Below are 15575 nucleotides of genomic sequence, written 5' to 3' on the forward strand. Positions count from 1 at the left end.
ATCAAAAGCTTCTAAAGCCATGACTTCATTTTCTGTAATTTTCCAATTTTAAAGGCACAGTCAACTTAGTGTATGTAAAATTCTGACCCACTGAAATTGTGATACAGTGAATTATATGTGAAATAATCTGTCTGTAAACAATTGTGTCATGCACAAAGTAGATGTCCTAACCGACTTGCCAACATTATAGTTTGTTAATAAGAAATTTGTGGAGTGGTTGAAAAACGACTTTCAATGACTCCAACAAAAGTGTATGTAACTTCCGACTTCAACTGTATGTAATATATTTCACATACATTTTATGTAGGACAGGGACTGACCCTGTAAATTGAGGTTGTTCCATCAACATTTCATGTGATTTTGGGGGTAGCATCACTACTGCTTCTGTCTTTGTCTGTCTTTGTTGCTGTTGGAAACCCAGATGCACTATAATGGGAAAATTCTGTAACAGTTATTTTCTTAGATAGCATCCTGTTAGACCCCCCCCCCCCCCCACACACACACACTACCACCAGACTCATCATTTTCAGTCTTCACTCTGTCCTTGTATCAGTCCCTCATTTTATGTTTTCTTTCTCTTTGTCTCATCCTTTCCTTTGACCTTGTTCTCCAAGCTCCAGTTTTGTACCTTCAGGGACTTTTAAAGCTTTTCTCAGTTTCCTCCATCACGCTCTCAGCCCTCCATTCTCAGCCCTCCATTTCAGCATGCTCTCAAATATTTAAACCATAAAGAAGAGGGGAAATGGTCGCCACCGAGCCAGCGCCTTAAAAAAAGAAGAAGAAATGGAACATGTATAATTCATTCAGAGGATCTTTTTAACTCAAGGTGGAAAATATCACTCTTGGGCCATCACTCTGCTTTGATAGAGAGAGATACCACTATCAGAAAAACACTATCTCTCTGTCTCTCTGTCTCTGTGTGTGAGACACAACTAATCATTATTACTATTGTACTAGAAATCTCTAGACTGTAAAACGTTCATTTGACTGACCAGGTGATAAAAGTGGATTTCATTCGAATTATTCAAAACACATGTTACAATGCAGCTGTAGGTTTAAATATGTTTTAATAACACCCTCTGCCATTCCAGTCTCTTCATTTCATATTGTGATGGAAGGGGGGGGACATTACCAAAACCCCAACCTGTGCTACGGTCTTTTGTCATCTTCTCTGTGTCAGGAGTACACTGTGGACGTGTTCTTCCGTCAGAGTTGGATTGACGAACGGCTGAAGTTCAACGGGCCCATGAACATCCTGCGGCTGAACAACCTGATGGCCAGTAAGATCTGGACGCCCGACACCTTTTTCCACAACGGGAAGAAATCTGTGGCTCACAACATGACCATGCCCAACAAACTGCTCAGGATCATGGAGGATGGAACACTGCTTTACACTATGAGGTATCCTTTGTTTCATTAGAGCGCTGTCCTCAGGTCTCAGACAAGGTGATGTCAGTGCAGCAGCCCACACCAGCATCGAGATCTACTTGCTTTTGTACAGGCAGGCAGAGTTACCCTATGAAAACCAGGTGTGCAATACATGGTCTCAGCATAGCCTGAAAACAAAGAGTGATGAGGCCATTCAAAGGAAACAAGGTTGCATAACAAAACAACAACACTGTGAGAATAGCTGTGAGGTTCTGGTGTGATGTGAACTCTTGTGTCTTTGTATATTTACTCAGGTTAACGGTCCAGGCAGAATGTCCCATGCACCTCGAAGATTTCCCCATGGATTCCCACTCCTGTCCACTGAAGTTTGGCAGCTGTAAGCTTATCTCCCCATTCTTGCTTTTATTTTACTCTGTAAAGAACCGATTGAGCTAGGCGCAGAACATTCTTTCTAGAGGTCGACCGATTATGATTCTTCAACGCCGATACCGATTATTGGAGGGCCAAAAAATGCCGGTGCCGATTATTCGGCCGATTTTTCTTTTTTTTAATCTATTTGTGATAATGACAATTACAACAATACTGAGTGAACACTTATTTTAACTTAATATAATACATCAATAAAATCTATTTAGCCTCAAATAAATAATGAAACATGTTCAATTTGGTTTAAATAATGCAAAAACAAAGTGTTGGAGAAGAAAGTAAAAGTGCAATATGTGCCATGTAAAAAAGCTAATGTTTAAGTTCCTTGCTCAGAACATGAGAACATATGAAAGCTGGTGGTTCCTTTTAACATGAGTCTTCAATATTCCCAGGTAAGAAGTTTTAGGTTGTAGTTATTATAGGAATTATAGGACTATTTCTCTCTATACGATTTGTATTTCATATACCTTTGACTATTGGATGTTCTTATAGGCACTTTAGTATTGCCAGTGTAAGAGTATAGCTTCCGTCCCTCTCCTCGCTCCTACCTAGGCTCGAACCAGGAACACATCGACAACAGCCACCCTCGAAGCAGCGTTACCCATGCAGAGCAAGGGGAACAACTACTCCAAGTCTCAGAGCGAGTGACGTTTGAAACACTATTAGCGCGCACCCCGCTAACTAGCTAGCCATTTCACATCGGTTACACCAGCCTAATCTTGGGAGTTGATAGGCTTGAAGTCATAAACAGCGCAGTGCTTGAAGCATTGCGAAGAGCTGCTGGCAAAACGCACGAAAGTGCTGTTTGAATAAATGCTTACGAGCCTGCTGGTGCCTACCACTGCTCAGTCAGACTGCTCTATCAAATCATAGACTTAATTATAATATAATAAACACACAGAAATACGAGCCTTAGCCTTAATATGGTCAAATCCGGAAACTATCATCTCGAAAATAAAATGTTTTTTCTTTCAGTGAAATACGGAACCGTTCCGTATTTTATCTAACGGGTAGCATCCCTAAGTCTAAATATTCCTGTTACATTGCACAACCTTCAATGTTATGTCATAATTACGTAAAATTCTGGCAAATTAGTTCGCAACGAGCCAGGCGGCCCAAACTGTTGCATATACCCTGACTCTGCGTGCAATGAACGCAAGAGAAGTGACACAATTTCATGTTAGCAGGCAATATTAACTAAATATGCAGGTTTAAAAATATATACTTGTGTATTGATTTTAAAGAAAGGCATTGATGTTTATGGTTAGGTACCAATTGGTGCAACGACAGTGCTTTTTTCGCAAATGCGCTTGTTAAATCATCACCCGTTTGTCGAAGTAGGCTGTGATTCGATGAGAAATTAACAGGCACCGCATCGATTATATGCAACGCAGGACACGTTAGATAACTACACATGGTTGATGATATTACTAGTTTAACTGGTGATTATGTTAAGATTGATAGTTTTTTATAAGATTAAGATAAGTTTAATGCTAGCTAGCAACTTACCTTGGCTTCTTGCTGCCCTCGCGTAACAGGTAGTCAGCCTGCCATGCAGGCTCCTCGTGGAGTGCAATGTAAGGCAGGTGGTTAGAGTGTTGGACTAGTAACCGGAAGGTTGCAAAAACGAATCCCCCATGAACAAGGCAGTTAACACCCATTCCTAGGCCGTCATTGAAAATAAGAATGTGTTCTTAATCTGACTTGCCTAGTTAAATAAAGGTGTCAACAAAAAAAATTATAATAAAAAAAAATTATAAAGAAAATCGTCAAATCGGTGGCCAAAAATACCAATTACCGATCGTTATGAAAACTTGAAATCGGCCCTAATTAATCGGCCATTACGATTAATCGGTCGACCTCTAATTCTTTCTTGTTGTAGCTATGTTTAGCTGGTTGTAGCTATGTTTAGCTGGTTGTAGCTATGTTTAGCTGGTTGTAGCTATGTTAACTTCTTACGGCTGAAATCCCGGTAACGGGATTGATATGACAACAGCCAGTGAAAGTGCAGAGCGCCAAATTCAAAACAACAGAAATCTTATAATTAAAATTTCTCAACCATACAAGTATTTTACACCATTTTAAAGATAAACTTCTCGTTAATCCAATGACAGTGTCTGATTTCAAAAAGGCTTTACAGCGAAAGAACACCAAATGATTGTTAGGTCAGCAACTAGTCACAGAAAAACACCGCCATTTTTCCAGCCAAAGAGAGGAGTCACAAAAAGCAGAAATAGAGATAAAATGAATCACTAACCTTTGATCTTCATCAGATGACACTCATAGGACTTCATGTTACACAATACATGTATGTTTTGTTCGATAAAGTTCATATTTATATCCAAAAAGCTCAGTTTACATTGGCGCATTATGTTCAGTAATGTTTTGCCTCCAAAACCTCTGGTGATTTTGCAGAGAGCCATATCAATTTACAGAAATACTCATCATAAACTTTGATAAAAGATACAAATGTTATGCACAGAATTATAGATAAACTTCTCCTTAATGCAACCGCTGTGTCAGATTTCAAAAAAAGCTTTACGGCGAAAGCAAACTTTGCAATAATCTGAGTACAACGCTCAGACATCAAAACAAGCCATACAGATACACGCCATTTTGGAGTCAACAGAAGTCACAAATAGTGTTCTAAATATTCACTTACCTTTGATCTTCATCGGAATGCACTCCCAGGAATCCCAGTTCCACAATAAATGTTTTTTGTTTTGATAAAGTTCATCTTTATGTCCAAATACCTCCTTTTTGTTTGCGCGTTCAGTCGAGTAATCCAAATGCACTGTGCTCGCGCAGTAAATTCAGACAAAAAGTTATATTACAGTTTGTAGAAACATGTCAAACAATGTATAGAATCAATCTTTAAGATGTTTTTATCATAAATCTTCCATAATATTCCAACCGGACGATTCCTTTGTCTTCAGAAATGAAAAGGAACACACCTAACTCTCATGGGAGCGCGCGCGATTGAGCTCATGTCATTTTCTCAGTCATCTGATTCCAAGGGCTCTTATTCTCTCCCCATTCACAGTAGAAGCATGAAACAACGTTCTAAAGACTGTTGACATCTAGTGGAAGCCTTAGGAAGTACAAAATGACCCCACAGACACTGTATACTGGATAGGCAATCACTTGAAAAACTACAAACCTCAGATTTCCACACTTCCTGTTTGGATTTTTTCTCAGGTTTTTGCCTACCATATGAGTTCTGTTATACTCACAAACATCATTCAAACAGTTTTCTATCCAAATCTACTAATAATATGCATATCTTAGCTTCTGGGCCTGGGTAGCAGGCAGTTTACTCTGGGCACCTTCATCCAAGCTACTCAATACTGCCACTCATCCATAAGAAGTTAACTGGTTGTAGCTATGTTTAGCTGGTTGTAGCTATGTTTAGCTGGTTGTAGCCATGTTTAGCTGGTTGTAGCCATGTTTAGCTGGTTGTAGCCATGTTTAGCTGGTTGTAGCCATGTTTAGCTGGTTGTAGCCATGTTTAGCTGGTTGTAGCCATGTTTAGCTGGTTGTAGCCATGTTAGCTGGTTGTAGCCATGTTAGCTGGTTGTAGCCATGTTAACTGGTTGTAGCCATGTTTAACTGGTTGTAGCTATGTTTAGCTGGTTGTAGCTATGTTTAGCTGGTTGCAGCTATGTTTAGCTGGTTGCAGCTATGTTTAGCTGGTTGCCTGTGAGACTGAAACGTCTATTTTGACAGGTTAATTGGATTCATTCTGAGTTCACGAGTCAAGTTCCACTATAAAAAGCTAGAGCGGGTTGTTGCTGTACAAGAAAGGTCAAGAAAAGTCTGACCTATGAAACGGCTGAAAATGTGGTCCAGACCTTCGCTTTGCCAGGATTAAGGGAATGCTTCATTATATCGGGATTTTCATAAACAGCAATATCATGTGTCTCTCTACAAAGACCTATCTGCCAAGTTCTATCAGAAAATATTGTCTGTTTTGCATTTCGATGTGATTAAATTTCTCTCCTTTCTATGTGAAATGTAATTTTCAAATTTCACACTAACAGATGTTGATTAATATAAATGCTTGAACATGATCAGATTGTAAAGTATACCCCATGTTGTGCTGAGCACATGGCTGTGCATAATGACATAGTTGAAAGCCTACTATTCTTTGTAAATGGGGAGTTATTCTATTCACCTCTCCTTCTTTAGAGGCCCTCATAATCACTATCTTTCCCTTGTTATGTAGTGTGAACTGTATTGACCTTTATTGCCTGCAGATGCCTACACAATGGCCGAGGTGACGTACATTTGGACCCAAAACGCATCAGTGTCAGTGGAGGTAGCACCAGATGGATCCAGACTGAACCAGTATCACCTTCAGGGACAAACTGGGGGGACAGAGACCATTAAATCAAGCACTGGTAAGTCTAGACCAGAATGATCGAGATTTAGCATGCTCAAATCAAATATTCTTTAAACAAAACTCTTTGGGTGAGGGGTTGGAAAGGCAAATAAACTGGAAAATGAAAAACCACACTCACTAGTAATAGCATTTTGACTCTTAGCAGTGAGTGTGAGTTTTCGAGTTGAATAGAGTTGAAAAGTCTAGAATAGGGTTGAATATTTTCCCGGTATTTTACAAATGTTCCATCCTGAGAATTAATAAAAATAAAAAAAATGCATGAAATGTATGCATTCACTACTGTAAGTCGCTCTGGATAAGAGCGTCTGCTAAATGACTCAAATGTAAAATGTAATCACTGTTCTCCCGGGTAGCCCGGTATTTCCCGCCAAAACTGGAAGTGTCATTCAAAAGCATTATAAAGCATATTAATAGGCTTATGTCTGGATTTGATTAGAGCTTTGATAAAAAATTAAAGCCTGATGCTACCTGAGCCTGATGAGCTATACATTAAAGACATTTAATGAGCCCTACATTAAAGACCTTTAATGAGCAAAAGCCCAAAAAGCCCAAATTATTGTGTCGTTATCCAATACATATACAGTAGCAGTCAAATGTTTGGACACACCTGCTCATTCAAGGGTTTTTCTTTATTTTTACTATTTTCTACATTGTAGAATAATAGTAAAGACATAAAAACTATGAAATAACACATATGGAATCATGTAGTAAGCAAAAAAGTGTTTAACAAATCAAAATATATATTGTATTTGAGATTCTTCAAAATAGCCACCCTTTGGCTTCATGACAGCTTTGCACACTCTTGGCATTCACCTGGAATGCATTTCAATTAACAGGTGTGCCTTGTTAAAAGTTAATTTGTGGAATTTATTTCCTTAACGCGTTTGAGCCAATCAGTTATGTTGTGACAAGGTAGGGGTGGTACACAGAAGATAGCCCTATTTGGTAAAATACCAAGTCCATATTATGGCAAGAACAGCTCAAATAAGCAAAGAGAAACGAGAGTCCATGAAGATCAGTCAATGCGGAAAATTTCAAGAACTTTGAAAGTTTCTTCAAGTGCAGTCACAAAAACCATCAAGCGCTATGAGGAAACTGGCTCTCATGAGGACCACCACAGGAAAGGAAGATGCAGAGGATAAAGTTCATTAGAGTTACCAGTCTCAGAAATTGCAGCCCAAATAAATGCTTTGGAGTTCAAGTAACAGACACATCTCAACATCAACTGTTCAGAGGAGACTGCATGAATCAGGCCTTCATGGTCGAATTGCAGCAAAGAAACCACTACTAAAGGACACTAATAAGAAGAAGAGACTTGCTTGGGCCAAGAAACACGACCAATGGACATTAGACCGGTGTCTTTGTGAGACGCAGAGTAGGTGAACGGATGATCTCCCTTGAATGAGTGTGTCCAAACATTTGACTGGTACTGTATGACAGGCTACTGAACATTAAGCATGACAGAAAAACATAAAAGCTCATAGATGTAGCTAACTATATGCTCTCCTGGGTAAATAAATGAAACTAGATTCAGTAGGCTAATCTCTTTGAGTGTGACTTGTATTACTGTACTGTATTGTATTATACTGTATGTTAAACCATGATAAAGCAGAGGAGAACATGGGATTCTGGTGGAGCACATGGGGCCAAGTATAGGATAGCAAATGTGATTAGAATTTTGAAATCTAATAGGGCAATTTGTACAATTTGTAATATTTGTACAATTCGTAGTCTGACACATATCAAATCAAATGTGTCACATGTGTTTGTTGCGGGTGTAGCAAAATGCTTGTGTTTCTAGCTCCAACAGTGCAGTAATATATAACAAGTAATATCTAACAATACACACAATCTAAAGTAAAGGAATGGAATTAAGAATATATAAATATTTGGACGAGCAATGTCAGATCGGCATAGACTAAGATACAGTAGAATAGGATAGAATACAGTATATACATATGAGATGAGTAAGGCAAAATATGTAAACATTATTATTAAAGTGACTAGTGTTCCATTATTAAATCGGCCAGTGATTTCAAGTCTATGTATATACGGCAGCAGCCTCTAATGTGCTAGTGATGGCTATTTAACAGTCTGATGGCATTGAGAGAGAAGCTGCTTTTCAGTCTCTCGGTCCCAGCTTTGATGCACCTGTACTGACATTGTCTTCTGTATGATAGCAGGGTGAACAGGCAGTGGCTCAGGTGGTTGTTATCCTTGATGATCTTTTTGGCCTTCCTGTGATATCGGGTGCTGTGGGGGTGCTGGAGGGCAGGTATTTTGCCCCCGGTGATGCGTTGGGCAGACCGCACCACCTTCTGGAGAGCCCTGCGGTTGTGGGCGGTGCAGTTGCCGTACCAGGCTGTGATACAGCCCGAAATGTTTGTGGGTTTTAGGTGCCAAGCTAAATTTCTTCTGCCTCCTGAGGTTGAAGAGGCGCTGTTGCACCTTCTTCACCACACTGTTTGTGGGTGGACCATTTCAGTTTGTCCATGATGTGTACGCAGAGGAACTTGAAGCTTTCCACCTTCTCCACTGTGGTCCCGTCGATGTGGATAGGGGGGTGCTCCCTCTGCTGTTTCCTGAAGTCCACGATCATCTCCTTTGTTTTGTTGACGTTAGATGAGAGGTTATTTTCCTGGCACCACACTCCCAGGGCCCTCACCTCCTCCCTGTAGGCTGTCTCGTCATTGTTGGTAATCAGGCTTACTGCTGTTGTGTCGTCTGTAACTTGATGATTGAGTTGGAGGCGTGCGTGGCCACGCAGTCATGGGTGAACAGGGAATACAGGAGGGGGCTGAGCATGCATTGTTGTGGGGCCCCAGTGTTGAGGATTAGCAAAGTGGAGGTGTTGTTTCCTACCTTCACCACCTGGGGGCGGCCAATTAGGAAGTCCAGGACCCAGTTGCACAGGGCGGGGTGTTGAATGCTGAGTTATAGTCAATGAACATCATTCTTACATAGGTATTCCTCTTGTCCAGATGGGATAGGGCAATGTGCAGTGAGATATCGATTGCATCTTCTGTGGATCTATTGGGGCGGCGAGCAAATTGAAGTGGGTCTAGGGTGCCAGGTAAGGTAGAGGTGATAAGATCCTTGATGACAGAAGTGAGTGCTAAGGGGCGATAGTCATTTAGTTCAGTTACCATTGCTTTCTTGGGTACAGGAACAATGGTTGACATATTGAAGCATGTGGGGACAACAGACTGGGATAGAGAGAACTTGAATTTGTCCGTAAACACTCCAGCCAGCTGGTCTGCGCATGCTCTGAGGACGTGGCTAGTGATGCTGTCTGGGCTGGCAGCCCTGCGTGTGTTAACACGCTTAAATGTCTTACTCACGGCGGCTACGAAGAAGGAGAGCCCACAGTCCTTGGTAGCGGGCTGCATCGGTGGCACTGCGTTATCCTGAAAGCGGGCGAAGGTGTTAAACTTGTCCTGAAGCAAGACGTCTGTGTCCGCGACGTGGCTGGTTTTACCTTTGTAGTCCGTGATTGTCTGTAGAACCTGCCACATACGTCTTGTGTCTGAGCCGTTGAATTGTGACTCCACTTTGTCTCTATACTGACATTTTGCCTATTTGATTGCCTTACGGAGGGAATAACTACAGTGTTTGTTTTCGGACATATTCACAGTCACCTTGCCATGGTTAAATGCGAAGGTTCACGCTTTCAGTTTTGCACGAATGCTGCCTTCTATCCACGGTTTCTGGTTAGGGTAGGTTTTGATAGTCACAGCGGGTACAACATCTCCTATACACTTCCTGATAAACTCAGTCACCGTATCAGTGTATTCATCTATGTTGTTCTTGGAGGCTACCCGGAATATATCCCAGTCCGCGTGATCAAAACAGTCTTGAAGCGTGGATTCCGATTGGTCAGACCATCGTTGAATAGAACAGGAAGCATGGGTACTTCCTGTTTGAGTTTCTGCCTATAGGAAAGGAGGAGCAAAATGGAGTTGTGATCAGATTTGCCAAAGGGAGGGTGGGGAGGGCCATTTAGGCGTCCCGGTAGTTGGAGTAGCAGTGGTCGAGTGTTTTAGCAGCGCGAGTACTACAGTCAATGAGTTGATAGAACTTCTGTAACGTTTTTCTCAAATTTGCTTTGTTGATAGGATCGGACCCCTTTTTTAAATTTTTGTTGCCTAAAATGACATACCCAAATCTTACTGCCTGTAGCTCAAGCCCTAAAGCAAGGATATGCATTTTATTGATGCCATTTGAAAGGAAACACTTTGAAGTTTGTGGAAATGTTAAATTAATGTAGGAGAATATAACACATTAGATCTGGAAAAAGATAATACAAATAAAAAAACATGCGTGTTATTTTTCATCATCTTTGAAATGCAAGAGAAAGGCCAAAATGTGTTATTCCAGTGTAGGCACTATTTAGATTTTGGCCACTACATGGCAGCAGGTTATGTGCAAAGTTTTAGACTGATCCAATGAACTATTGCATTTCTGTTCAAAATGTTGTATCAAGTATGCCAAAATGTGCCTAATTGGTTTATTAATACATTTTCAAGTTCATAACTGTGCACTCTCCTCAAACAATAGCATGGTATTATTTCACTGTTATAGCTACTGTAAATTAGAGAGGGCAGTTAGCTTAACAAGAATTTAAGCTTTCTGCCCATATCAGATATGTCTATGTCTGTAACGCGGGTCGTATAAAGGGGACCAAGGTGCAGCGTGTGGAGTGCTCATATTTACTTTTAATGAATATAGTTTTTAACAAAACGACCGACAACAGTTCCGTCAGGTGACATACACTAAACAGAAAACAACTACCCACAAAACCCAGGAAGAAAAACCCCTACTTAAATATGATCTCTAATCAGAGGCAACGAGGATCAGCTGCCTCCAATTAGAGATCAACCCAAACAATCCCAACATAGAAATAGAAAAACTAGAACTTAAACATAGAAATAGAAAATATAGAACAAACCCAAAACACCCCCTGTCACGCCCTGACCTACTCTACTATAGAAAATGACATCTTACTCGGGTCAGGACGTGACAATGTCCAGGGAAATGTTCTTGTTACTTACAACCTCATGCTAATCACATTAGCGCACGTTAGTTCAACCGTCCCACGGGGGGGAACACCGATCCTGTAGAGGTTTAAATCCCCAGCTACAATAAATACGGCCTCTGGATATGTGGTTTCCAGTTTGCATAAAGTCCAGTGAAGTTCTTTGAGGGCGTTGTGGTATCGATTTGAGGGGGAATATACACGGCTGTGACTGTAACCGAGGAGAATTCTCTTGGGAGGTTATACGGTTGGCATTTGATTGTGATTTATTCTAGGTTGTGTGAACAAAAGGACTTGAGTTCCTGTATGTTATCACAATCACACCATGAGTAGTTAATCATGAAACATACACCCCCGCCCTTCTTCTTACCGGAGAGATATTTATTCCTGTCTGCGCAATGAACTGAGAACCCAACTGGCTGTACGGACTCAGACAGTATATCCCGAGATACTTTGTTTCATGGAAATATGGCTATGTTACAATCCCTGATATCTCTCTGGAAGGAAATCCTCGCCCTGAGCTCGTCTACTTTATTATCCAGAGACTGAACATTAGCGAGTAATATATTCAGAAGGGATGGGTGGTATGCGCGCCTCCTGAGTCGGACTAGAAGTCCACTCCGAGTACCTCTTTTTCACCAATGGTGTTTTGGAACAGCTTCTGGAATCAGTTCAATTGCCCTGAGGGGTACGAACAAAGGATCCGATTCGGGAAAGTCGTATTCCTGGTCATAATGCTGGTAATGCTGGAAATAACGTAAGAAATAAAACATAAAAAAATAAAAAATACTGCCCTATCTGTCGGTGCCATTTTCCAATAATAGGTTACCTTTCATAATATTTCCCCTGATGTTATTAGCCTAGTAGGCTCTTTCTCTCTCTATTGTTGCTTCATTCCTTCATCGCTTTCAACACTTAGGCCTAAATGAAGTAAGTTTTGTTGTCCTTATCTTGGTCATTATAATGACATCCTTGAATATTATTGGACTAGAATTAGATGCAGAAGGCTTTCACTTCTCTTCATGAAGATTGAATAGTTATGGGTCTGAATAAATAACTGCTGTAGCCTACTGCCATCGCGGGTTCGCTCTACTTTCAAACTACCTGTGATTTCTGTTGGCTGCTGTATTTAACATTCAGCAAACGTGAGCTTGCGCACCTCTTCAAATGATCTATTGGTATAAGAAATGCAAAAAAAAAAAATATCCAGCAAGCTATTCTAGTCTAGCTTTATCCTGCATGGGACGCCAAGAGCTAAGCAGCGTTTTTAAGGAGAGGCCAGTGGAGCACAGGTGCTTGCGTATTGCACAAGAGACAGAGGCTATAAATTAGAAGCTTATTATGCATAATCCATCATTAATTATATAAATATAAGGCTGATACTGCATTGTAAATAAGGTATTTCTGTTTTGTATTTTTCATTAATTTGCTAAACTTTCTAAGAACCTGTTTTCACTTTGTCATTATGGGGTATTGTGTGTAGATTATGGAGGAACATTTTTAATTTAATCTATTTTAGAATAAAGCTATGTAAAGTAACAAATGTGGAAAAGTCAAGGGGTCTGAATACTTTTCGAATGCACTATACAGTATATCAATCTAGAACAGGATTATCTGTGATGAATGGAATTGATGGAGCGAGAGAAAGACTGCGAGAGTGCTCACGCGTGCACTGATTTAAAGCAATGATATTCGAGTGATAGTCTATTTTAAAACTATTCAGCTGCAATACAAAAAACATCTTTACAATTCAAAAATAAGGTGACCACTGAAAGCCAGATGGAGATGGGTCAATTAGATGTGCATTAGTTCTTTATATTATAGACAATGCTGCAGAAAATATAGTCCTACCTGTCACAAGAACAAAAGTTACCATGATGCGATAATAGAGAGACGTGCATTGTGAACTGCCCTTCAATCTGAGATGGGCTGTCTCTCCCCACCCTGAGCGTTGATGATTCATCATGCAGAGGTCGTAGAGAAGACCTTGCATATAATTTAACAGTTCCATTTCACATCATGCTGTTCATATAAATAATTTACCGGTTTCTCGCAGTTATTTATCATGGGAAAAGGGAGTGGTTTTGGGCAGTAAATCATGGTAAATCTCGGTATGTCACAACGTCCACAGGTGGCGCCTCTCCCCGTTCGGGCTGCGCTCTGCGGTCGTCGTCACCGGCCTACTAGCTGCCACCGATTTCCTTTTCTGTTTCGTTTGGTAATGTCTGGTTAGGGTAGCACCTGTTTTGTGTTTCGTAATTAGTGGGGTATTTAGTCTGTCTGTTTTGTGTTTGGGGTTGTGCGGGATTGTTTTGTGTCAGTTGTTGTAGGTTGGGGTATTATTTTTTTCTTGTCCTTAAGAATACGTTACGCGTTTTGGCATTAGGGTTGCTGGGCTGCGTCCCGCTACATTCCTAGACTGTGTTTGTCATGCTTTGGAATTATTTTTTACCCTGCCTTGTCGGTTCGGTTCTTTGGACTTGCATTCCTCATTAAACGTGTTTCACGTACCTAAGTCTCCTGCGCCTGATTTCACCCCTCCTGCAGAACTACTTTTGACACGGTAACCGGGTTCCCACCATTCAACCCTAGTCTAGACCAGTAGCCACTACTGGATCTGAGCAGAGACACCAAGCAGAGACAACAATCTCTTTAACCACTTTATCACACACATTCTCATCTGTATATTTTCTACTCATTGCCTCTCTGCAGGTGAATACACTGTCATGACGGCCCACTTCCACCTGAAGAGGAAGATTGGCTACTTTGTGATCCAGACCTACCTGCCCTGCATCATGACCGTCATCCTGTCCCAGGTCTCCTTCTGGCTCAACCGAGAGTCTGTACCCGCCAGAACTGTCTTTGGTGAGCACTTCAAATCATCGCTTTCAAACACAATTATTTACTCATAGCAGATAGCAATTACTGCCACAAGCTTTTGTCTTCAGTCAGGCAGAATATGTTTTCCTATGTAGTCAAGTAAAACATATTCTTCACTGTAGTCTCTGCTCTTTAGTGGTTAGGTCACGAGTGCTCCTCAACGGTCAGGTCAAACGCATTGATGGTCAAGTCAAACACATCCTATGTTCCATTTTTCAAGCCAAACAATGCTTGTTAGATGGTCAGGTCAAAAACCTACCTGTTAATCTACAGTCAGGTCAAAAACCTACCTGTTAATCTACAGTCAGGTCAAACACCTACCTGTTAATCTACAGTCAGGTCAAACACCTACCTGTTAATCTACAGTCAGGTCAAACACCTACCTGTTAATCTACAGTCAGGTCAAACACCTGTTCTTAGATCAGAGCCTGTTCAACATTTTTCTTTGATTTGTAGTCACATGATGCACATAATGAAGTGTAGAAGCTCAGCCTGAACTAGTCTCTCATGTAACCACCACAGAACTCCACTGCTGTGATTAGGGGTGTTAAATCTGACAGGGTAATTGTTTATGTATTTATTTTTTATTTAACCTTTATTTAACTAGGCAAGTCAGTTAAGAACTAATTCTTATTTATAATGACGGCCTACCAGAAGGAAAAAGGCCTCCTGTGGGGACGGGGGCTGGGATTAAAACACTACCAAGGCATCACAGACGAGGGGAGCAAACCAAGAGGCCACACTGACGAGCCCTCAGCATGCTTGTTACAAGAAGCCCAGTCTACCACAGAGTTAAAAAAAAAGCCTAGACCCATACAGTATATCCCATTTGGACCTGAAGCCTGAGGTCTCTAATCTGGGGCTTCTATACACTCTCTCTGTCTGCTCCATAATGTAGATTCCCCTCATATAATCAGGGCTAATTATGCACTGGGGTTCCATGTATTCAAAGCCAGTCAGTACTGTATATTCACAGCCTTACTGATATAAAGATTATGTCCTGTGTCCAGTTGAATGGCTTAACATTATGGGAGGCCTTTTAATAGGCCTTTTAGTGGAGAAAATTCATGTATTTTAAGTGGCCTTGACATCAAACTACCCCTTTAGTGCTCAATGTAAACACAGACCACAGGCATATTAAGGATCACTTATTCTAAATGCCCTTGGTTGCAACTAAACAGCCCCCATATAAAAACAACTTTAACCATTTTCTCTTTATATGCTTTGATTTTGGTTTAAATTATTGTAGAATAGTTTCTATACGTTTCTGCAATTTTAAGAGCTAGTCTATCCATTAATGGAACAGATTTGTTTTCCTTTGGATACTTTTATATTATGAGCTTGGTCTTTTCTTATTGTTGACATTTTGGCGTCAACTCACCATAGACATTCAAGACCTGCAGGATTTTCAGTCTATTCTTTTAACCTGTTCACAATTCTCCC

General features: G+C 40.7%; 1 protein-coding gene across 2 annotated transcripts in view; it reads left to right on the forward strand.

Annotated features, from left to right (window-relative positions):
• Window positions 1-15575, forward strand: part of LOC115162185 (gamma-aminobutyric acid receptor subunit alpha-2) — a 33797-nt gene that overhangs the window by 13384 nt on the left and 4838 nt on the right. For both annotated transcript variants that reach the window (XM_029713245.1, XM_029713246.1), the window contains exons 5-8: window positions 1181-1401; window positions 1683-1765; window positions 6072-6215; window positions 13965-14117. In XM_029713245.1, the coding sequence (XP_029569105.1) occupies window positions 1181-1401; window positions 1683-1765; window positions 6072-6215; window positions 13965-14117 (601 nt within the window). The remainder of the gene's footprint in view (window positions 1-1180; window positions 1402-1682; window positions 1766-6071; window positions 6216-13964; window positions 14118-15575) is intronic.

This window comes from Salmo trutta, chromosome 25, assembly GCF_901001165.1.
Source record: "Salmo trutta chromosome 25, fSalTru1.1, whole genome shotgun sequence".
NCBI lineage: Eukaryota > Metazoa > Chordata > Actinopteri > Salmoniformes > Salmonidae > Salmo > Salmo trutta.